The sequence below is a fragment of the Triturus cristatus genome, chromosome 1_2 (genome assembly GCF_964204655.1).
Source record: "Triturus cristatus chromosome 1_2, aTriCri1.1, whole genome shotgun sequence".
Classification (NCBI taxonomy): domain Eukaryota; kingdom Metazoa; phylum Chordata; class Amphibia; order Caudata; family Salamandridae; genus Triturus; species Triturus cristatus.
This window is the reverse complement of record NC_140580.1, coordinates 1081309240-1081333832: the sequence shown is the minus strand read 5'-3', so window position 1 is coordinate 1081333832 and position 24593 is coordinate 1081309240. Positions and strand designations below refer to the sequence as shown.

The following is a 24593-nucleotide window of genomic DNA, read 5'->3' as shown; positions in this document are numbered from 1 at the left end:
GTAAGTTAACATGACAGAACCCTACTTAACCACATGTGATGTTCCTTTTTATCAAAATGCACTACAGGCGAAATCCTTATTTCCGAAAGATTCTAGCCTTACGTTAGTCAATCTGCTATATTCCTAAATCACAAATTATTGAGCACAATAATTGTGGCTGTAGACCGTGTTTTACATAACTATTGTCATCATCAAGACAGCAGCACGTCTTGTAGACCGAATGAAGCTTATATCAAGAGGAAGAAACAGATAAAGGGCCGTCATTTCGGCTCAGGCTTTTTCCCGATTATTTGAGTGGCAAGTAAACCTTTGATGACCTATATGCAAAGAGTAGCTGAGTTTTCGTGTCCTCTGTTTGTTGATTCCTTGACAATATTCAAATATAGCCTCGTTTATACGTTGTATTTTGGGAATGCACAATTTCTTCGAAATACAAACTTTCAACCAGTGTGCCTTAATTCTCCATAGAGCTGAAGAAAGGGATGGTAAGGGAAATTAATGTTACATTCAGCGTTCATCACAGGCCCATTTGATCAAATGCAGTGCAACTTTTACGTAGTCTACTCTCCCTTACTGGAAATACTGTGTTACTCGTCACCTTTTAGCACAATGCAGGCAGGCGGTCCAACCCACCTTGGGATTTGAGTGTCTGGCAGGGTAGGATCCTGCGAAGGCCGTTTTGCACCCTCCAAGGGGTGACATGTTACATACACAGAGCTCATGGGAGCACAGAAGTGGAATAGACTTATGTCGGTGAAGAAGGTCGTGGTTGTGACCGAAAAGCCAGGGGAGGCCTTATGCAGTCTGTCTCAAAAACACCCATGAAAAGAAGTTAACGAAGGGACAACTAGTACTCACGAGACTGTGATCTATTCCATCATTCCCAGGTCTGGACAGCTTTGCACTGTTTTAAGAAGTGTCTGTTGTAGATCACACACGAAGGGCCACAGAAAACACTTTACAAGTCGGAAAACGTTCCTGACTCGTAAACTGGGGTTTGTACATAATAAATAGCAATTTTATAATCACAATCCCAGTGATTTTGCAAATCATAGGGTTTGCAATTGCAAAATCCTCTACTGCATCTGTCCCATTGTTCCATAGGTTGGGCCGTTGCTTGAAATGCATAGAGAGACAAGCTGGAACTCTCCCACTGATAATGATGCATACCTCCGCAGACTGGGCTGGTCATCGCCTTATCAAATAAAATAAGTGCATGTTCTCAGAGCATGGCGTGCCTGTCCATTTAAAAGCCCTGTTCCTGGCGAATAATAAGAATTAAAGAGGAGCCCAAAAGAAACCTACTATTTTCCAAATTGGCAGCAAGTGTGAAATCGTTTGTTTTGTAGTTTCATCAGACAGATTGAACGACCTAAATATTTTGAGTCTTTACAAAGGCAACCCAGGCAGCTTTTAGCAATTCAATCAGATGGTGTTGGGGCAGAAAAGGTTTCCCTATATAACTCTTAAGACTGAGCATGCTTCCCTTTCTTAAGTTCTCCTTTGCAAGTTCGGTAGGTGTTTTAACTTTTTCGCAGCAGCACACGACACTTATGCATTTACGGTGAGGGCTTCCTGTAACACAGTATGTGACAGGGTGCGTGGCTCTACGGTCCGGAAACGTACACCTTGTAGGCCCTTTAAGTACGCATCGTGACTAGCTCACCTCATCAGAGAGCTGAGACCTAACAGTGGTGGCAACAACAGCTTATAGTGGAAGGACAGGCCTTTTTACCTGTAACCTGCCAGGAAAAGACCTCTGCAGGCCTCTCCTGTATCTTTAACCCCTTCAGTGCCCCGCCCTTTCCCCCTCCTGTGCCGGGCATTGTATTAGCGGGCGGGGTCCATGACGAGATAGTCTCGTCATGGGCACAGCGCAACCGCGCTCCATGACGAGACTATCTCGTCATGGGCATAGAAGAGGTTAAATTGTTTGCCAGTCCTGTGCAATCTGGTCTTTCACTCCATCACTCCATACATGTGGGACATGGATGGCTCATGTGTATATATAAATTCTTGGTTTGTGTGTTGCACATGAATCATGTTTGTTTCATGTGGCTGTGGCTACTCTGGCTTATTTTCTGATTTCTTGAAACCAAAGTGGTAGGTAAACTGGGAGTTGAAACACTTTGGAATTATACATTCTTCTGATATCCGTAATGGCATAACATTTTATATTCTGAGTCCTCAACATATCTGGTTTGTTCTGTGTGTACAGGAGCCTCTCTCTCCTCTGCACAGCCTTCAATTAAATGTAGCCGCGCCATCACACCTCTCAAACTCTTACTCCTACACATGTGACCCTTTTCCACCTCTGCATAGCACATCACGATCCATTTGGTTTTTACTTTCAACAGGAATATTTGGTTACCTAGCATCATTGTTACTCATTTTATTTGTGGAGGTACTGAAGGTGGAGTGTGTCTTCACTAGCCATCATGCATAAACTTATCTATGTTATAAGCATTAAGATGGCAAATTTCCTGCCTTAGTATGGCGGTGTAATACCTCCAGCTGTCAAAATATACTTTTTTCACACAGCTTTGTGCTGTCTTCCTGACTGGATTAATCACAAATTGGCATCTGTGAAATATACTTAACAAACACAGACCGGCATCTCTCAAATGTTTTGAACAGTCACAGCCTCACATCTCGTTATCGTGTTCAAAGTCACGGATTGGCATTTCTCAACCATGTTTATCAGCACATATGAGCATGTTTCAAAGACATACAGCAATCCAAAACAAGCATTGGCATAGCCAATAGGTCTCGCCTTTGGGACCTTATAAGTGTTTAGCCATGCAACAGTTGCATAACTAAATACTTATAAGGTCCCAAAAGCGAGACCTATTGGCTATGCCAATGCTTGTTTTACTATGGCAGGAGGAAGTTTGTGTGGTACCCAGGGATCTGTGATTTGAGATATATACGATACCGTAAAAAAGTTTTTTTTATTGTAACAGCAATTTTATTGCTTTTTCTGTTATATAGTTAACCATCCATTAGGCATTGAAAGAATCAAAGACAGTGCAAGTTTTTATAGCATGTTTTATGGTAATGTGAGATATGCGTACATACGTGAGTGAAAATGTGAGGTTTGAGGCGAGACGTATGGCACGGAATATCTGATATGATAGGATACATCAAGTTAAAATATGACACTGCACAAGATTCGATAAGCAAGGTTTTTTTTGTAAATTGCAGAGACCACCGAAAAGCTGAAAATAGCATGGATCTTTGGTGCTCAAATCAAAGTAATGTTTATACAATGCCTCCGCAGCAGCAAATGGAGCTGGCATTGGGCAGACATCAACGCCAATCACCAAAACCGATTGAGTGATGTTCAGAGGTCCTGCTGGAGCCGACATCTTCACTATCAGTGAATGGACTCGGTGGCAAGACCCCATTTGTGAGGAGGCATCACCCTCTTGCTAATGCTGCCCCATCCACAGTCCCTACCCCACCTGAATGCCAAGTCAGAATTATATAGACAGAAGAGACTGGAAATCTGCACAAATCATAGCAACCATTTGCTAGTCTTATTTTGGGCGTTTGTGTTATGGGGAAGTAGTGTGGGTCTGCCTCGTTCTGTCTGCAGCCTGTGCGAGAAGGAGTCCCAGGGTCCCAGAGGACTTCTTCCACTCCTAGATCGGAGGGCCAATGACCTCCTCCACAGGTGGGATGTTGCAAGACTCCACTCTAAGCAGTGAAGACCTAGATGGTCAGGCAGAAATTTCCAGGCAGGCGTAAAGATGGACTGGTGCCTGCTTACCTGGTTGGATAAGGAGTATGTAGTCTTTCTCTACCTGAGCTTTACCTCCCAAAGGTAAAACTGGTGGCTGTTTCAAAGCTATGTGGGCTACCGTTTGCCATTCCCCTACCTTTTCACAACAGCTACTTTTAGGAATAAACACATCTGCATGAAACAACGCAGTGTCTACAATTCTATCTAGCTGTTCATCGTAGTGGTATGTATCAGTTCTCCTTCACCATACCGTTCCAAAATAATGAAGAACATTGTCATGGGAACTTAAAGTCTATTTTTCTGGTTTCTCCTATGGCTTCTAGGCGCCTCCTGCCAACGGATCCAAGTTATCTCTTATTCCGCTCATTAGATGAAGCGGGGCTGCTTTCATTACTTAAACAGCAAACTCATAAAAACAGAAATGGAACTGCACAGGAAATCATACAGAGAAGTAAAACGGAATAATAGAAATAAAAATGGCAAGTCAACATACTAGAGATAGAAACTCAGTGTCTCAAAAGTTGAAGCCAAAGTAGAGCAGCGCTATGTTCTTCTTCTTCAGATACAGACTGTAGGCTCTACGGGGGATGATGATTCCTCTGATCCTACAAAGATGTATGCAGATCTGAACGCCGCGTAGGCCCTGATGAGGAAGTTGTTCCCTCAAAACCCAAGAGATCAGTTCAACCCCTAATGTTCAGGGGCACTCATAGATAGGTGACACCCCTAAGCTTAATGCACAGAGCAATGCCCAGGAGAAGGGTCCAGAATACTGTATTAATATGGATTCCAAGATATGCAAACAGAACGCTTTTATGTACAGTTATATAAACCTATCTATGAATATTCCTTGTGTCTACAATTATAGTTTAACACTGAGTTAAATGCAAATCCTAGGCCTTCTAGGGGGCCCGGTTGGCCAAGGATCCTGCATTGTTGAATTGAGGACGTCTCCATCATTCTGCTGACTGTTCCTATTTTGATTTTTACAGGATGGAGGCCTCGTGCCTTGAGCTAGCTCTGGAAGGGGAGCGACTGTGCAAATTGGGCGACTTCAAATCCGGTGCTGCCTTCTTCGAGGCTGCAGTGCAGGTCGGTACGGAGGATCTGAAGACCCTGAGTGCAATCTACAGCCAGCTGGGCAATGCCTACTTCTACCTAAAGGAATACGCCAAAGCCCTCGAATACCACAAGCATGACCTCACGTTGGCAAGGTAGGCATCGTCTTCACATGAATCATAAATGAACTGGCAGAGAACCCAGGCCTCCATCTGATTGAGGGAGTGACACAGATATCTGTCACTCTCCTATACCCTAGTGTTGACCCGCGAATCTGCTTCCAACTGGGAACACTTTGTCACATCTTACTTGAATGAATAAAATTATCCCACACCTCCATTTCTATTGGAATAACCGTCTGCGTTAAGCATTTTGGGATAGTGTCTATGAAGTAAATTTTTGCCTCATAGGGTGTGTAATTGGTGGGAAGGTGCGTGCGTTGGGAGCTTTTGTCTATGGGGAATTGTGGATGGGCATCCATGTGTCATCTTTGATGTCTTAATGAGATAACTATTTGCTCACAGAGGTGAATCAGCACACACGGGCCTTCATTCAATGCAGACAAACTTTCATCCTTGAAATTACCAACATTTAATTTCTTCACTTTGTAACAGAAATTACTTCTATAGTGTTGATGAATTTACAAGCGGGGATGCTGCTGTCCATTAGTCAATTAAGTTTTTTGAGTTTGAATTATGTAAGGACATTCCAAACAGAGCTACATGCTCAATAATGAATTGTGTCTGCTGGATGCCTCAATGAATGTTAGTGTGTGACTTTATTGTCTGTACATGGAGGTAAATACATACATTTGTATCAATAACCATTCATGCCAGTCAACAAAGCTGCAGATGCCCCTGCTATCTCCCTCTCTGCAGGGTGAAAGGGAAGTTTAGAATCCGTCTTCACCTGATAGCATCACTACTGCTTGTCCTGTGATCAAGGGTGCTAGTTATCAGTTATCATGCTGGTTAGGGTAGCCATATAAGGCAACGTCAACAGAACTACTCTTTCTGCCCTTCGGCTTTCATTTGCCAAACTAATGCCTGGGATTGGAAGGTCTTACCTTTGTTTTTTTTAATTGCATCCTGTTCATATAAATTATCATAATGGAAGAGAAAGAAAGGCTTAGATCGAAGTGTGTTTGTTGGTTGGACGGTGGCTTTTTAACTTGGCAACCCATGTTCCACCTTTGTGTTCAGCCATTAACAACACACACATTGAGTGATTCTATAAATACAAAATGTTACCATTCTCACGCCTCACTTCTCACAATATCCTGGTTTCAGTAATCATATTTTAGCCAGAAGCAGACACCCCACACTGATCATTGAACAGCAGCTCATGTTCAACACAGTTTTGCTACAGTAGAAATGTGCTCTCTCAGCACTTTACTATGCCTTGAGGCTGGGTCTAAGCCACATCAAATGGTAACACTTTGCCAATTTGTTTTGTTTTTTAGTAGATGGCTGCCTTTAATGTGCGTGCGTCGAAGTTTGCCATCCTTGAATGGAGTTTTTATAAACAAAATAACATTTATTCAACAATGGCTGCTGTGAATGTGCACATCCACGGGGCCATCTTTAGAGGCACATTTTATTTTTCCAAATCCGGTTCAAAGATGGCACTGATGGTGCCCAGCTTTGAAAGCATTTTATTTCATGTTGACAAATCCAGTTCAAAGATGGCTGCCGTGGACGTCCCTTTCACAGCTTCAGCCATCTTTGAATGGGATTTGAAAAATAAATCCAAAACCATTTTAAGATGGCTGATGTGCGTGCCTGTGCATGAGTATATGCAGGCAGCCATCTTAAAATGTTCAAATAAGCATTTTAAGATGGCTGCGCCATAATAGTGCATCAGGCAGAGAAAAATTACTGAGGGGTCTGAGCAGGGGGTAAGGGGTCCTTAAGAGTGAGGGAAGAGGGAGCAGGGACAGATAAGGATGGAGACAAAATAGTCCCTCACTGCAATGCAAGATCTGACATGAGTAGTGGAAGGACATATCAACCAGTGATAACACTGTGAGACAGACATGTTTTGGATGGGGTAAACACACAAATTGGGATGAAAACCATCCAATTAGAAGCAGGGAAGTGAGACAGACAACAAAGCCATCCAGTCATGAATAAAATGCTGACCCAAAACCGACTCTCTTATGTAATTTATTGGAAACAATGGAACTCGATCTTAAGCTGTCTGTAAGGGAGAACTAAAAAAGAAACCTTTCACAAACCTAACACTCCCTTTCTTGCCAAACCATTGGTAGGTATTGTATTGCATAGTATTGGTCCTTATATAGCATTTTCATACCTCTTGCAAGACCAAAGGCACGTTCTCTGGATTGAGTAAGCCTACTCTCTGCGTTCTACTCTCTCTTCCTTCCCTTTGACAAAACTGTGAATTTGCCACTGCTAGCAAGCATACTCACTGCACACAGAGAGAAGAGGGAGAGGGTGGTTGAGGCCTGTCTGCTGTTAGAATGTTAGGGAACCTTCTTTCCAATCCAAAGCGGTCACCATCTCAACGACTGCCCAACATGTCCCACTTCTTGCCTCCATTCTATAGTGCACTCCTGTGTCCAGGAATGGGTGCACAGCTCCCCTGTCTTAACTTAACCCTCATTGCGCATTCTCTTTCTCTCTTGCAGAACCATTGGGGACCGTATAGGAGAGGCAAAAGCAAGCGGTAACCTTGGCAACACTCTGAAGATACTGGGCCAGTTCGAGGAAGCCATTGTTTGCTGCCAGCGGCATTTGGACATCTCCCAGGAGCAGGGAGATAAGGTTAGTGAGTATCCATGCCACGTGACCTGCCAAACACATTCCTTTGTTTCTCTTTTGGAATCATTTCCCCTTGGAGTAACAGGTTTTCAAAAGGAGTTGGAGTTACAGTGCATGCAGACTTCAGCACTTGAACAAGATTTGTTTCATGACTGCTGAAATGTATCAAGAAAATGGTTTTAAAAAAAAGATCATATCATACTCACCCTGAATAATGTGTTGTGTGTTGTCTTGGTATGTGCTGTCATGTATCAGTGATTATTCTGTACGAATTAAGGTTTCGTGTAGCACTGTATTTAAGGGCCATATGTACCAAGCTTTCTTGGAGGACGCAAACGGCCTGATTCACATAATCAGGTGTTTGTGACCACACAAAAACATTTTTAAATGTACAAAACCCAAATTGTGATTCATTAGCATGCTACCGAATTGCAATTTGGGTTTGAGATTCAGTATTTGGAAGGGGCGTGTTTAGAGCGTCCCTTCAAAATACTGATAAGCAGTGGTATGTATCATTGTTTTGCAACCGAATTACGGTCACAAAACATTAATGTTTTATCGACTACTAAAAGGTAGTGGTAACCGTTTGCAAGAGGGAAAGTGTCCCCATGGGATGCCTTCCCCTCTAAGAATTAAAAATATATATATATTTTAAGAGCAGGTAGTGGTCCCATTGAAACACACCTCGTTTTAATTTAAGGAAAGCAGGCTGCATTTCAAAGAAAAAAAGTTTGCAATATTAAAAAGCGATCATAGACATATATGGTGGTTTACTGGCCTCAGCAGGCTTCCATCCCTGTGATGGCTGGGATTCCTAGTGGGTCAGAAATTGCCACCTACCTCATTAATTTTCATGAGGTAGGTTGATTTGCGGCCCCACTATGAATCGCTATTTTAAAATACATCCTTTAGTGCATCAGGAATTGTGATTTCAAAATTGCGATTCATCAAGAATCGCAAGTTGGTAATCACTATTCCTAATTTTTTTACATATGGTCCTTGTGTTCCTTTGAAACTGTTGTATTCTGCACCACCCACTGAGGTCTACTGCAAATGAAAATGTAGTTCTCAATGTAGTGTTCCTCTGTAGTTATCACATTAGTTAATCCATATAAAAATAGATTTTTTTTATTTTGCGAACAGCTTTGTGCCATTTGTCAAATCTGCACAAAACTTTGCAAAACAAAAATGTAGTCCACTATAGTGCAGGTTTGCACAGATTGACTACGGTGTGCAAAGGTTGGAAGGAGAGAGGATGCCCAGTTAAAAGGGTACTTACAAAATGCACAAGTTGATTTATAGCAGAGAAATGGCAGCAGAGAAAGACATTCAATTTCACAAGCACAAAAGGCCACAGTCAATTGTATTGTTTTCCAAATTTGGTGCAGTTCTGTTCTGTGATTTTAAAACTATAATTGAAAATCTGTGGTGCAGAAGGAAAAAAAGTCTGCACACATTTGCAGACCTAGTGGTGTACGGAAAGTTGATTGATTGTTAAAAATATACTATTTCTTATTCAGCCATTTGTTTCCTTTTTTGGACCTTTGAATAAAATCAACGGACCATGCGCGACAAAAACGACTCAAAAGGCATACACCACACTGAAACAGCAAGAGGACTCAAACAAACATCCCAGAGGAACGCAAAATGACCTAATGTCACATGAACAGTGTCTGGTCTTGGTGCTGAGATTCAACGATCAGAGGACTTCTTCACACATCACTCTAATAATAAGTTTCGAGGGGCTCTGCATTTTTAAAATGAACCTAATTTGAATCTGTCACTGTATTACTGCAACACCGTCTCTTCTCCCCCAAAATCAGGGACGAAACTTACAATGAGGTGCATTCTGGGTAGATCTAAGAACTCAAATGTTCTGAAGTACACAACCCTGGCAAGTGCTAACTAAGTCCATAATGAAGTGCATTTTGGGTAGATCTAAGAATTAAAAGATTCTGAAGGAATACACCTGGCAAGTAATTACTAAGTCCATAATGAAGTGCATTATGGATAGCGTTGGACTTGGCCCTTTTTGGCTAGAGTTCCCTAAACTTTTTGCCTTCCCCCTAGACCTTTTTTCTGACATGGTGTTGCCAACTTAGATGCTTTGGGCACTTTGCCACTGCTGATCAGTGTCAAAGTGCAAGTGCTCCCTGTATTAAGTAGTATGGAATTGTGATTCCATGATTGGTATATTTGTTTTACTAGTAAAGTGCACTATGTGTGCCAGGGCTAGTAATACAAATGCTACTCGTGGGCCTGCAGCACTAAGTGCGCCACCCACATAAGTAGCCCTTAAAAGAGAATTCAGGCCTGCCACTGCAGTGCCTGTGCGCAGTTTGCTAACTGCCGTGTTATGCTGACAAGTGCATCCACTTGCCAGGCATTACCCTTCCCTTTCCATGCACATCAGACACCCCTATAGTAGGCCCAATGTACCCCCTTGGCAGGGTGCAGTGTCTGTGAAAGGTAGGACATGTACTGAGGTGTGTACCATGTCCTGACAGTGAAATACTCTCAATTTCATTTTTCACTGTTGCAAGGCCATCTTGCCCATAGGACAGAATGGAGAAGGCTGTGTAATATGTTTCCAGCCTATCTTCCCATTGGCGTAAGATGCAGAGGTGAAGTTTAGTGTGTCTGAACTCACAATTTAATAACACATCTTTTTGTGAAGGTGGTTTTTGAATTGTGTGTTTAGAAACCACGCTTTTAGAAGTGGCTGGTTTTTGTGTCCTAACAATTCTGTGTGTCTCTGCCTGGTTTTGGATTGACTGTCTGGATTTGAATTTGATAGGATCTGGGAAGTGTCTTGACCCAGGGGAGGAGTGGGTGAGACAGCAACAGGCTGATCTGCATCTGGAGTGTAAGGGGGAGGAGTATCCCCCTGGGTGTGAAGAGGCCTGTGCTGCTGCCATAAATGAATGGCTCCACCTCCTGCTGAGTGTCTGAGGAACCAAACTCCCACTATCAAAGGAAGAAGGTGCCACTGGCAGGAAAACACCGAGAACTGGTTTGGACAGAGGGTCAGTGCCCCCTGAACACAAAGACTTCATAGACATTTAGGGGTATGACTATAAGAGCTGAAACCCCTGAATATTAGGCTGATCAAGACTAAAAAGGATTGAAACTACTTCGTGATCAAGAGGAACCTCTGCCAAGGATGAACAGCTGAAGAGACAGAAGAGAAGGACTGACCCTTGCTGTGTGTTCTGGGGCTGGCCTGCAGTTTGCCTATTTAACTAAGGAGAGGCTAAGGGACTTTGCTTTGTGCTGTGTCCCCCTGCTTGAAAGGACTTTGGTGTGTGCTGTGTCCTGAAGTAACTTGTCTCCAAGGGCCCAAGGAGAGCTGGCTCCCTGTTGTGGAAACTCAGAAACATCAACGTTTCCAAGTGTGTCTCAGCGTCGCTGTGTGCCTGTGCTTTTTGCAGCCTGAGACCTTCGTAAGCATTGCCCTGGGACTGTGTGGCCCAAAGCCCAACCAAGTATCAGCGACGCTTTGTGCGTGTGCAGCCTGAGACTGCCGTGGGGTCCGTGGTGCTGGTTGGAGATTGCCTCGTGACTGCAGTGCCCCTGCAGCTTGAATCATCGTCCACACTGCTGTGTAGCTGTTTTTGGCCCGAGCCGTCATTGTAACTGAGGCTGCGGATCAAGATCGCCGCCGCCGGCCCGAGCCGCAACATGCTAGAGGATTTCGTAAAGCTAAGGTAATCGTGAGGTAATCGTCATCGTTATTCGCAAGAGAAATCTGCCCAAGATCATCAGCAACGGAGAAGGCAGCGCCGTAACCTGTCCGGCTACAGCGTCGCCTTGCATCAGAGCTGCGTCATCATTGAGAGCACCCAGCATGACGTAGGACAAGTGGGGAGTAGGATATAGCAAGGCAGCGCATCCCCCAGGTAAGGCTTGGACTCCGGTCGGGAGCCACAAGCGTGTGTGGCCTGGGGAAGCGTGCAAGAGGAGTACAGGAGTGCTCCCATCTCTCTCCCGCTGCATTGCGTTAGACGCACTGAGTCCTCGAGCGTCCCGGACCTGCCCGGCAGTACCGGGGCCGCCCTCGGAATTTCAGGACTGTTGTCTGTGTTTGGGGCCTAGTCGTGCCCGCGCTAATTGCGTTGATTGGCCTGGTATTATTCCTGCATTACGAACTTCCTTATTACTTGCATTAAGGAGTGCGTTATATTTGCATTACAAACTGCTTGATTACGTGCATTGAGGATTGCATTATTCTTGCATTACGAACTGCCTTATTACTTGCATTAAGGAGTGCATTATACTTGCATTACAAACTGCTTGATTACGTGCATTGAGGATTGCATTATTCTTGCATTAAGAACTGCCTGAATACTTGCATTGAGGATTGCATTATTCTTGCATTACGAACTGCATTAGTCTGACAATATGAACTGCATTACGAACTGCATAGCATTGCATTAGGACTGCATTTGAACATCATGAACCGCTCATTGATACCGCAAGAACCTACAAGTGTTTTCTGGCCTAATAACCGGCAAAGTGGAATATTACAAATACATGTATGTTGGATTTGTTATCGTTTGGTCTTACCGTATTTTTCTTCTTGATAAAGATACCGCTATTTTCATACATCAGTGTGGTGTCCATTTGTGGTGTTACCACTGTGTCTCTGGGAGTGTGGTTGCAAATACTTTACACATTGCCTTGAAGATAAGCCTGGCTGCTCGTGCCAAGTTACCAGGGGGTGAGCGGGGGTTATCAAAGAGGGTGTCCCTCCTTTCCCTGACTAGAAGCAAGGGTCCTATTTGGACTAAGGTAACTGCTTCAGCCAACTAGAAACCCCCAGTTCTAACAGATAGATCATAGAATTAGAAAATTCTGAAGGACACAAGCCCAGCAAGTGCTTACTAAGCCCGTCAGTGTATGTGTATGTATGTATATATATATATATATATATATATATATATATATATATATATATATATATATATATATATATATATATATATACACACACTCACTTACTCTCATGATTTCATTTGTCCAATCAAGAGACAGCAGACATGCTCACTGCACTTAGGGCCCTGGCGCGGCACACTTTGAATTGCAATTGATTGGGATGCGCGGCTGCCACGTGGAAGGGGTGCTGTATGCAGCCTGGCCTGCCGCCCTGTAGCCCACTGCTTGTGCAGCCATGAATGCAGTCGGAGCCGCCCCCGCTGTTGATGATCTCTGCTGCCTGCGCATCGTGAGCGTCAGCGACCTACCCAGTCCGTACCCACCACAGCCCTGACTGGACTCGAGCCGACAGGGTCATTCAGAACACCCTGCTGCAGCCGGAGTGGTTCATTCGCAGCACCAGACCACGGACCCTGCCTGACTGTGAAGTTGAGCTGGCCGGTCCCGAGCCAGCCTGATGCTGTCGCCAGGTCGGGCGGTCGCCACAGATAGAGGGGAGCAGGTGACTGGCATCGTGTGAAATCATTACATGCAGCTGCTCTCGAGCTCTAATCCTGCTGAATTCATTTCAAGTAAGAGTGTGCCTAACCCTGGAGTCAGTGAGGGGCATAAAAGAAGAGTTATTGTGGTAATAAATGTGTAAATCCGTTCTCTGCTTGCCTTCCGATCTCCTACAAGTTCCACGCAATCAAGAGTCAATCCTACACTTGCAGCAACTTACACATGCGGGGCCAGTCAGTGACACGCACACACGCACACACAACATTCACGGCACTCTGGTTTTCTCAGACTGGCAGGCTGATGTCACATGATTTCGCTATGCTGGCATAAATGTTGACTTGACGCAGTTTTACTAATGCCACTACAAGTGGATAGCTTTCTCTTGTAACTGGCAAATGCACGTATTCTAAAGGAAACTTTCAGAAAGTCTTTGGAGAGGAGTTCAGCGCGTCATGCTGCTTGGTCTGTCCGTGTTTAGTGCGAGAGACTTTCCAAATATGAACTGGGAGTGACTTTAACTAAACATATTGGCAGCAAATTGTTAAGCGCAATTTATACAGCTGACCCTGCCCTTCAAGTCTACTCACAAGTGATATTCTCACGCTCGTACCTTCAGCAAATGAATCTGGGTGAACTAGTCAACCCTCAGCTGTTTTCTGAAGCCCTCAATTGATCTTCCTTGCGCTACAAATAATTGCATCAATTCAGCTTGCTCACCCGTTCTATGTCCTGATGATGATCCGAACAGTTGAGATCGAAACGCCGTTGACCCTTTACAACAAAAAAATCTTCCTATTCTATAAAGTTGTTTGAGGAGTTTTACACTATTGTTGTTAATGCAATGCCGTTATTTTAAACTTCACCATCACTCTGCACGTCACGCCTCTTTCACTTATTGTGTGAGCACCTGAATTATTTTGTTGTGCAAATAAATGTTTCACATGAACTGACTTATGTCCCTATGTACATTATACATTTTTTTGCTCCTTTAAAGTAATTAATCTTCAATTCTCTAATCATAAGTGCTCTTCTTAGGATCACTTTATTATTGGACCTTTTGGCCACACCCGAACCATTGTTTTTTTTACCGCATATTTCACCCCAGGTTCACGTATTGGGGTACCCTTGTTTTTCTTAAAACTAGTGATCTTGTCTTGGCACATTAGGAGCATTGGGAAGTTTGAGCCAGTTTTCATACTACAACATGGGCTAATTTGTGAAAACTATCTTACTACATAGGTATAACTGTTGATCTCTATTCAGTTTTTGGTTCTCTAACATGCATCACTAAAAGTGCTACACGTAAGACATTTATATGTCACACATAAGAAGACTGAATATATGGCTATGTCACACATAAGCAGTCTCAAACTTTGACAGCTATGTATTAGGTCACTGTAATTACTCCAGTTAGTTTACACAAGAAGCATGTTATTCATCCAAAATGCCAGGGGTTAACTTGTTTCTCAGTTAGAATGAATATTATGTATGTGTGTGAATGATGTGTGGTGATTTCCAGCTGCTCCAGAGTCCAAAAGCCAAGCTGTCAGTAAACCATGATATATGATATTGTGCTGCTCAATTTAAATGCAATTGCTGCAAACGTTTTGTGTCTAACCAGATAGAAACATAACACGGTACTGGTTGGCGCAATGGTAAACAGTGGCAACTGTATTATAGTGCTACGAGGTCCCAGCCTGCTACAGAAAGCACCTTGAATAGGCTATAAACTTAGCTTTTTAGGCAATTGCACGGTCATGAATGATCAGATCAATAAGATCCTCTTCTGAGCAGCTGCAGTAAATAATAAATAAATCCGTATTTGTAAAGCGCGAGTTACTCACCCTTACGGGTCTCAAGGCGCTGGGGGCCGTCGTGGAAATTAAGTGAGCTATTGTACAGAGTCACATGGTGCTGAGCTGAGCTGCCGCCGGAGCCGGGGATTGAACCGTGTACCCTGTGCTCTGAAGTCAGCTGCCCTGGCCGCTGCACCACACCTCTCCTGCGGTGCCTGCATGCCCTCCGTTACTGAGAACTACAGTCACGCAGTCTATCTCCGGTTATTGTGCTTCCATTTCTGGTGCTTTGGAGCGGTTTTAAGATCTGCTTAGAGTTTCTTAATGCTCAAATGGTTGGCATTTCTGATATTAATGTGTTTACCTTGTCTTCATTGCTTGATTTTGCTCGCGAGAAAGTGTCATTCATAGTCATTGAAATGTCACTCATAATTACACTCAAATTTTGAAAATGTCACACATAGCAATCTGAAACCTTGGCAGCCATTGTTTTTAATTAGTAAAAGCCCAGAGTAATTCTTTGGAGTCGGCAGTGCCAAATGCTGGTGTTGTCAAATACCCTCAGTGTTAAGTCTTGATTCCACCTAATGCCACCTTCTTCCGCCACCCTAACCTACCCTTCCTACTTATCTGACTCACACTTGCAGGCTCCTTTCCATTCTAGCTTTCTCCCTTTCTCAATGTTTCCATGTTTTCTCGCCCTCATGGATTTCCCATTTTCTGCCTTTCTCTCTCTGACCACAAAAAAAGTCCTGGCCCCAAAAATGAGTACCAGTGCCAACCACATGCTCACATTAGGCATGTTGCACTCATGAGGACTAAGCACGAACCCTGCATTAATCCAACACCTTGCTTACAGTGTCCGCAGAACATCTCAGTGGGTCCTGGTGCTAGGGCAGGAGTCGACTCTGCCCTGGGCCGCCTGGGTACTGAACCTGACTGTAGACCATGCGCAGAGGGTACTGTTGGCTGCTCTTCTAGGAGCAGTGTGTGGGTGAATGGCATGACCTGTTACCAGTACACACTCAGTTCCGAATGACCAAATAGGCAAAGTAGGCACCGGCCTATGGGCCACACTCTTTTTAGGGGCTCCAGGACAATGGAGCAAAATAATATTGATTTGATCGTGAAAGAAAATTACAACCAAGTTTCCTAAATTTTGTTTCCAAAAGATAGAAAAAAATAATTCAACTCAAAGAAACGAAAACTTTACATTGAAGACTCTGTGGAGAAAATACAGTATTAATGTAATGCACCCATTCACAACTTAAAGTAGATAAACCAGAGACATCAGGTTCACGTAACAGCTTTTCTCTTAAAAGCTAGTCTTCTGGCAGCTGTCAGTTTGTAAAAAAAAAATAGAGCGCATTGGGTAATAGGAGATAATATGGCAGGGGGGGGGGGGTCCCAACATTTAGACTGCTTAGGGGCCTCCATAGGGTTTCATCCGGCACTGCTGAGCATAGCCCTAAGCCTTGCCCATCTTCAACCAAGGACAGAGGTATTTGACATTCATCCATTCCCTCCATCTAGTGCCTTGATTGCATGGCTGTAAGCCGTTCCCAGTGGATGTTGTGACTGGGGGCTACTGAGTGAAAAGGTATTGGCTACAGGGTTTAGCTGAAGGCCAGGGCCCATTCCAGTACCTGCCCTGCTTAGCAGTACACAGTGCCTGTATGGCACTACAGGCATTTCTAGTGAACCGCGACACGGCCTGTGGTTAGTCTATGCACCTATGCTCTTCTAGAAATGGCCATAGGCCATGGCCATTGAGTGCTCTGGGCTAGTAAAATGGTTACAGGCCATATCCTGTGGTCAGCACCAAACTGTACTGTTCCCAGCTGGACACCACCTACAGCCATGGCCAGGAGGCACTGTCCACAGGCTGTGACCTGCAGCTACGCCCTGTGCCCGGTTCCCATACTCCTAGTAGTGGCTCAAACCATGTGCACGTTGCCTGGGGGGAGGGAAACAGAAGACATGGGTATCGCACACTAGGTGTGATATAGGCATACCACCAGCCCACTAAAAACACAGCTACACCCTGTACCCAGTGCGTAATGGACATGACTGGTATGTGTGCCCAGTAGTCACAAGTACAAAACCAGTGAATAGAAAGCAAGGAAATAAGAATGACAAAACAAAACAAAAAACCAATGGAGAGCAATGGGTGGAGTTGCTTTCCAGGTAAGCTATTGACATGTCCCAATATGTCTTTTGCAGCCAGACAGCTGTGCTGTCTGCAGGCTTCGACTTTAACAAACAGAAATTCCCAAAAAAAGCTTCAAATGAAGAAACGCTTTAATTATCATTTAAAGCTTAAAATTCACTGGAATTGTTACATTGTGATCGGCTGTGCAACCATAGCCTCCCCTAGTTTACTGCTTATGGCCACTTGAATGACAGCATCGCAAAGGCTCATGTTGATGACAACATTGGTGACATCACGTGTGAAATCGCCAATGACATCACTGATGTGCCATGAGTTTCTACAAACCAACATTTCAATCATGTGTCCCAATAGTTACCGTGTGGGGTTCAGATTTGAGTGACAGCTCTTCTTTGACATTTGACCCCAGTCCTAGTGCATATAATTAAATTTTCAGTAATGTAGGGACACTTGTTCAGAATATGGGCCTCGCGACAGCTCTTTTGGGAAAGTAAATTCTCTTTTAGCCACTTGACAGCATTTCCTTGGCTCATAGTGGCCTTTTGTTGTATAAATAAACTGAGTCAGGGCATCTGTTGTCTTTCAATTAGATTTTTTTTCAGTGTTCACAATGGGATATGGAAAAAGTTTCAGCGTTAGAGAGCACGTGCACTTTTTCACTTTCACATAAATTCACGACTTCTGCAACAATGTATCCTGCATTTAATCTTATTTTATACCAGGAGAACGGTTCCACATAAGATATGCTTTGCAAAAAATAGTTAGGCCTTTTTTACCAGTTTGCTGGTAAAGGAGCCGGGTTCCACGTTCTAGACTTACTCTGGAACTCCTGGTCGATGGACCCTTGTTACTTGCTTGAAAGTGTGGAGGGGAGGAGAAATCACTAGCCAAGTATACATTACCATTACAGTTGCCCAGGTGACTGACTGCAGATCCCAAATTAGTAAGAATATTACAAAGCCAAGAAAAGTTGAACATACAAACACCTCAAGACGAAGGTGTAAAACTACAAAGCCAAATCTACAAGCGAAATTTAGAAGATTCAACATGCACAATACAATAAACTCCAAGATTAGTACGCAGAAAATTACTGCGCCAACATCAATCGCCTTCTTCATTTGAGATTCGTAAGCAAAGCGCATTAATCTGACCCTACTCTTCACTATCGTGACATCCCTTCTTAGCATTTCCCAGGCAAGTTCGAGAAAAGGTGTCATCACTTCAAGTCTTCCTCACGTTGGATGGGTCAAGTAGCATAAAGCTACAGAGCTTGTCTAGGGTGCTCTCTCCTCTCGTGGCACGGCAGAAGTCCCCCTACTCTGTCCCTAACCCCAACACAAAAACCATAGGTAACGCCCATCATCACATCACGAGATCACCCCATCCAGCTAGACACCTCCTCGTAGGTAACTTTCCATGCAGCAACGGTGCTCCCAGGCTCTTTCTCGATGACCCTGATTCCCAGGCGTTCTCCAGTGAGAAAGAACACCGTCCCACATTATCAGTATCGCTTGTTCAAATGTATCCTCTCCTGCCTTAGCCTAGCTCCTAAAACAAAAGCGTTACTCTAAGTAGCTAAGAGGAATTTCTCCACTTGCAACAAAAATGTGAGAAAGAACAGATTCTACATACACATGAATTCTGCTACAAACCCATCTAAAAAGCAACAGGGAGAAATACACATGAGGCCTACAAAATTTGGCTAACATAAGAAACAACATGAAATTTCATTAAACACACATATACATAATTGTTATTACCATGCACATTTAAATTAATACGTTACACTACAACCGAATTGTCTCTCGTTAGTTACATATAAAATTCATCACATTAAGGCTTTCATCAATTAGCACATGATTACAATGTCGATTTCTCCACAATGTACAGAATTATACCTATCACTTTGCCTTACACAATCTAATAACCAAGTGTTAACACGACAAAGGATTATGTGTGAGTGCACAAACTACTAGTTATTATAATGCACCCCTACAAATGAAAGAGCAAAATCGCGCTCAATCACTGGATTCATATCTGAAAGATACGGAGTGCGCAATTGATGATTCAGATCAATATCTTCCTCTCAAAATACCACTATTATGAGGTATTGTCCCCGAAATGGAGATTAACCTTGCAGTCCCGAATTACCTGCTCCTATTATGTTGGTTATCCCTGATTCATCTGAGGGTGGAAAGGTGTCAGGCTACAGGAAGACATGTTTAAGGCTAATGGTACCTCGTTCCTCAAGCGAAGTGGGGTGGGTAGTTTGAGAGTGTCCAAACTGAGTATGGCAAGGCCTCCTCAAAAGGATATTTTCCATGTTCTTCCTTAAGACGGGTAGACACGTCGGTGCCCGCTACTCTGGATTCAGGGAGGCCTCTGCACCGTGTTGATTATTCGTCCATAGTTATTTATCATGCAGTAAAGCTGGCAGGAGTGTTCCTTGGTGCTGGCTCTATTCAGCTGATAAGTGATCAGAACCTAGGTTCTGCAGGTATTCTGAGCTGGAGCCCCCCTGAAGCTTTGTGTGAGATGTAGAAGATCCTGGACTTCATTATGTGTTCCACCTAGGAGCTTCAGAGCAGGTCAGTGTGGTCTGAGATGCTTAGATTTATGCTCCTCCTATGAGCTTTATTTTAGATACTTTGATGTTGCTACCTTTTCTTTATAGGAGCCACTGCATGCACAATGTTTTAATAAACTGGACATGACCAGTGCCCATGCCAGTTCTTCTTGATGCTGGAGCAGAGGTCCACCTATGGGCGACAGGGAATGTCAAATTGTGTTTTTTCCCCACAGTGCTGTTCTGGTCTTGGTCTCTTTTGTTAGATTGTTCTTGTCAGTGTAGAGGAAGGTGTGTGAGGCATATAGTGATAGTGATGTGGCAGCAAATCTCTGGATCATCTGCCTGCCTTCAGTGGATTGTATAACTAGTTACTGACAGTTGAGGCAGAGGTTGGCATTCCAGGTTAGCCACATTAGACACGCTAAGGCTCTTTGTCGGTACTGAAGAACAGTGGGGAGAGAAACGGGCCCTGGGTGGCCTGCAAGTGGCGCTTTTCATTGAAGGCATTGAGGTTCCAGGTCTGGCCCGATGACTGAGATCAGAAAGGAAAGAAGCAATCGATCCTAAGATCAAGCCAGTCTCAGAGGATCTCATGGGCCATGGCCACTGAGATCTCAGTCAGCACCGCTGCTGAAGAGTGGCTGTCATCAGTTAAGGAATATCTTTCCTCAAACCCACAAAATACTCTTAGTTGTACAGACCGGGCAAAAGCTCGTTTTAGGAGGCTGTAAGCAGCTGAGGTCCATTAAGTAGCGTGAAAACACCCCAGGACATGGGTAGCCTCTTCAGCCAGCATTTTCTTTTGTTTTTTTGTAGGGGGTGGGGCCGGTAGAGGGGGACCCAGGGATGCCTATCAAGCAATTGTTGGTATGAAGCACCACGACTCCATGGCCCCACCATCTCCTCACAGAAAAAACATTTTATTGTAGGTCTGCACAAATCCATGGGAATATGGAGGAAGTGTTTATTCCCACATCGGGTCCACTGAATGCCACATTGGGTCCCCTGCGATTTGTCTGCCTCCTTTGGGTCTATCATTCATCACACCGCCTATTTTTTAAGCACCTCTTCTAGTGAAAGTGAGAGGCTCATTAATTAGGTAAATAAGTTGTGGCCATTGATTAGAACTACAAGCCAAAAGCAATTAATCTTTGCTTCATACGAAAACCGTATCTCGATCACTGACTGCGAAAGTGTAAATGTACTTTAGATGCGTTTTATTGGCCTACGAAGAGTTTATTAATCCTGGTCATTACCTGGCTTTCTTTTCGGGCCATCGCAAGATCATGAGGCCGCTTTTCCCCACTCTAACCTTTCAAGTGTTGCGTGCATTGAATTGAACCTGCTCTGTATTTGTTTCATACTCCAGGTGGGCGAAGCGAGAGCCTTGTACAACACTGGCAATGTCTACCACGCCAAGGGCAAGCAGATGTCATGGAGTTTGGCCCATATTCCTGGGGACTTACCGGAGGAGGTCACGAGTACGCTGCAGAAAGCCACCGAGTTCTATGAGTAAGGAGCCTCTCTCATCTCATGCTTCTGTTGTCGTTTACACACTGACATTGGACTCAAAGTAGTCTATAGTTTTGGCATAGCATGGAGCTCTGTTTGGTCACTTTGTCTCTCTGGTTCTTAGACTGTGCCTTACTCTTGGTCTTGTATATATGTCCAAAGCCAGTTTGTCTTTCTTCTTTTGTCTACGCCTTTGTTCCATTATCAGGATCCATGCATGTCGCCTTCTCTGACTCTTTGCCAATGGCCAGTTTATCTTCTCCCTTTGTCTCTGTCTGTCTCTCTCTCCTCTGTCTCACCCTTTGGCTGACTCCCTGTGTTTGTCCCAGACACTTTCGACTGTATTCCCTGTATGTTAATTTGTCTATCTCTCTGTTCCTATTCTTTTGTCTCCCTCCCTTCCTCCCATGCTCTACTCTCAGTCTCTATGTCTGCTTGCGTATCGAAGGATAGTGTGTCCCCCTTTGTCTCTGTGTGTCTCCCTTTCTCCCTTTGTCTCTGTGTTTCTCCATACGTCTAGCTCCTTCTATCTCCTTTTGCTATTCTCTGTTTGTCTGTGACCCTGTCTCTCTGTGATTGATCCCTTTTTCAGTCTCCATTTGTCTGTACAAGAATACTTTGTCGGTCTCCATTGTGTGTCCCTTTATCTGCCTACTCCTACTCCATTTTCAGTCCTATTTGGCTTCTGTTTGTCTGCTGGTGTCTCCCTCCTTTACCCCCTCAGGCTTTTTTGCATTATTTGTCTAAGTTGTGCCTGTGTTGCACATGCTCGAAGGTCTGTCCTTTCTTGAACCAGAAGAATGTGTGATTGTTAGCCCTGGTCACCCTTCCTCAAGCTTTATCTGCTCTTTTACTTGGATACAACTTTTTCACTGATTTCAGCCCCTTAAAATGTTTAAAGTGGTTTATAAGACATGGAGTCTTCTCTTGTTGCCGGTAAGTATTATCCATGTCATTTTGATAAGTGTCTATCGTTTGGTGCTGGAAACTTCTCTCTGTAGTCTGTAGACTCCCTCCCTCCTGTTATATTCAGGGCCAAAAGACCCAATTTCTGCACCCAGGCGGGTGTTTGTGGATTTACCATTGCAGGGACTATAGAGCCACAGTGTATCTTCTATCACAGATTACCTCACATAACTAAGCCTTGAAAAAGCCCCAGGTCTGCCTGGAACAAGGGGCGAAACACATGTTGCCTTTTCACCTGTTCCACTTCACTTGTTACAATTAAGCTGAAGAAAGAAGCCACCCAAAAGCACACAGATAAAAAGTTTCTGTACTAACCCATTGTGATCTAAACTTGTGACAATAATTTTGAAATTATTAAAATGAATATGTGTGTGTACTTTCATTTTGCATGAGAGTTTCTTACTTGTATAACCTAAATATACGGCTTCATATTTCTAGGCACAGCCTCATTTGCCTAGGTACATGCATCCGTGTCAAGCTATATGTCAAACTACCCTGAAACATCTTTACATGCCCAGGCACAACCATCAATTGCCCAAGTGTAGTGAACACTGCCTTTTTCCTGACTTCTAACTCAATAAGTGAAAAACTCATCAAGTTTATCTGAACAGAGAACAAATTCCAAAAGTGACTCACTCATCGATTCAGTTCCTTTAAAAAAGGCAGTCCCTTAGAAATAGATTTCTGCAAAAACAAAATCCTGACTACAAAAGTGTAGTCCAGGTTGAATTCTATTTCTATTTCTATGGGAAGTGAAAGAAGCAGACAAAACTAAAGGGAAATCAAGCAGACTAGAGACAAAACAGGCCAGTGGGTCCATGTGAAAAAAGAGAACAAGTAACACGAAAGGAGGGAGGGAAACGAGAACAGAGTTGGATTGCGAGAGCAAAAAAAAAAAAAGCAAAAGTAGTTTCTGAGGGGTCTCGCCCATAAAAATAAAATCTTAGTCATTGATGAGTCACTTGATGAGGTCTCATGATAAATCGGAAGCCAAGGAGTCATTACTAGCCAGTGAGTGTAGAGAGTGACTGGAAAAACTAACAACCTGTGGAGTCTGTACTCATTGAAATCACATAGGTCCAGGTATACCCTCAAATGCCCGAGAGCTGCCATGAAAGTCCAACCTCAACCATCCTGTGTCCAAGCACGACCTTCATATGCTCAGGCACACCCGGGTTAAGACTCATGTGTCCAGAATAGCCTCATATATGCAGGTATTGGCTGCTGTAACCACGCCTAGCCTCCTATATGCAGGCATCGCTTCATGTATGCAGGTATAGCCTGCTGTAAACGCGTGTAGCCTCATATATGCAGGTATCGCTTTATGTACGAAGGTATAGGCTGCTACGCTGTTACAACCACGCGTAGCCTCGTATATGCAGATATCGCTTCATGTATGCAAGTATAGGCTGCTGTAACCATGTGTAGCCTCATATATGCAGGCACCGCTTCATGTGCGCAGGTGTAGGCTGCTACAACATAGCATAGCCTCATATGCCTTTCTATATGGTTGGATGCCTTGTGCAGCCTCATTTGCCCTTTCCACTCAGACTCTCTCCAAACCTGAATACTTATTTTATCCTGCAGGCTCTTACCTTTGACTTGTAGGGTGCTCCAGCGTGGTGGCAGTATGTGCAGGTTGTGATGCCTGAGATGGGCCTGGGAGGAAGCAGTGTAGCTCGTCCATCCAGGAGCACCCCTACCTTTCACCCTCCTGTTGAGGTGCCGCCAGTGACACTTGGAAGGCTGGTAGCACCACCTCTGCCTCTTGCAGTAGAGCAGGTGGCCACGAAAATAGTGACTTCAGTATACCAGGGTGTGAGACCCCTCAACTATAGAAATCCTCTCTGGTAGCACAGGTGCGCTCAGCCGCATCCGTGGCACCACCATGACCAAGATGGAGTGTCTTGCTCTATCCTTTGCGGTGACTGGCCACAGCAGCCAGGGCCCTTGGGGGCACCTTGCTTCCACGTTTCCCATATTGCTTCTGCCATGAGGCCCGTCTCTGCAAGCAAGACTTCCACCAGACCAGTGGAGAGAACAGGAATGCACCCTGTTTGTTGCCCATGGCCCTTTAGTGTAAGAAGAGCCAAGATCCTTAGCAAGGAAGGAGGGCTCTGGAACAGCCCTGGCTACTTTCTGCGGCTGAGTGCTTCATCCTTTGTTTCTGAACTAGAGGTCGCGAGTTTAGTAGCAGGGGCTACAATGGGAAGGGCATTTGTAGCAGCTCCTTTCTACCCCTGAACACCTCTAAATTGTGTCCATAGCTGAACCCGTAGACTCCCAGGTGCGCCTTCCAGCTGGGTCCTGGTGACATACTGTGACTTAGAGTTATGATACTCCTGTCTACCTCTCACATGACCCTCAGAAGACCAATCGGAGGCTCCAGATGGCCCATTACCTACGTCTCCCGTCACAGACACTTTGCCAGTGGATATGTGTGGCTTATTTAAACCGCATGTGATGTTCCTCGTTTGAAGAGTCCCTAGGAGAAACTTTACAAATATCACTCTCCTGACTAGAATTAATATGACATCACTCACCTGTGCCCTCACAG

At 44.2% G+C, this 24593-nt stretch overlaps 1 protein-coding gene across 7 annotated transcripts in view; it reads left to right on the top strand.

Moving 5' to 3' along the window:
• Window positions 1-24593, top strand: part of GPSM1 (G protein signaling modulator 1) — a 982732-nt gene that overhangs the window by 306354 nt on the left and 651785 nt on the right. For all 7 annotated transcript variants that reach the window (XR_014963238.1, XM_085613283.1, XM_085613273.1 and 4 more), the window contains 3 exons: window positions 4738-4959; window positions 7455-7590; window positions 20928-21070. Coding sequence is in view for 6 of the 7 variants with exons in the window: in XM_085613273.1 (XP_085469399.1) it covers window positions 4738-4959; window positions 7455-7590; window positions 20928-21070 (501 nt within the window). In the remaining variant the exon portion in view is untranslated. The remainder of the gene's footprint in view (window positions 1-4737; window positions 4960-7454; window positions 7591-20927; window positions 21071-24593) is intronic.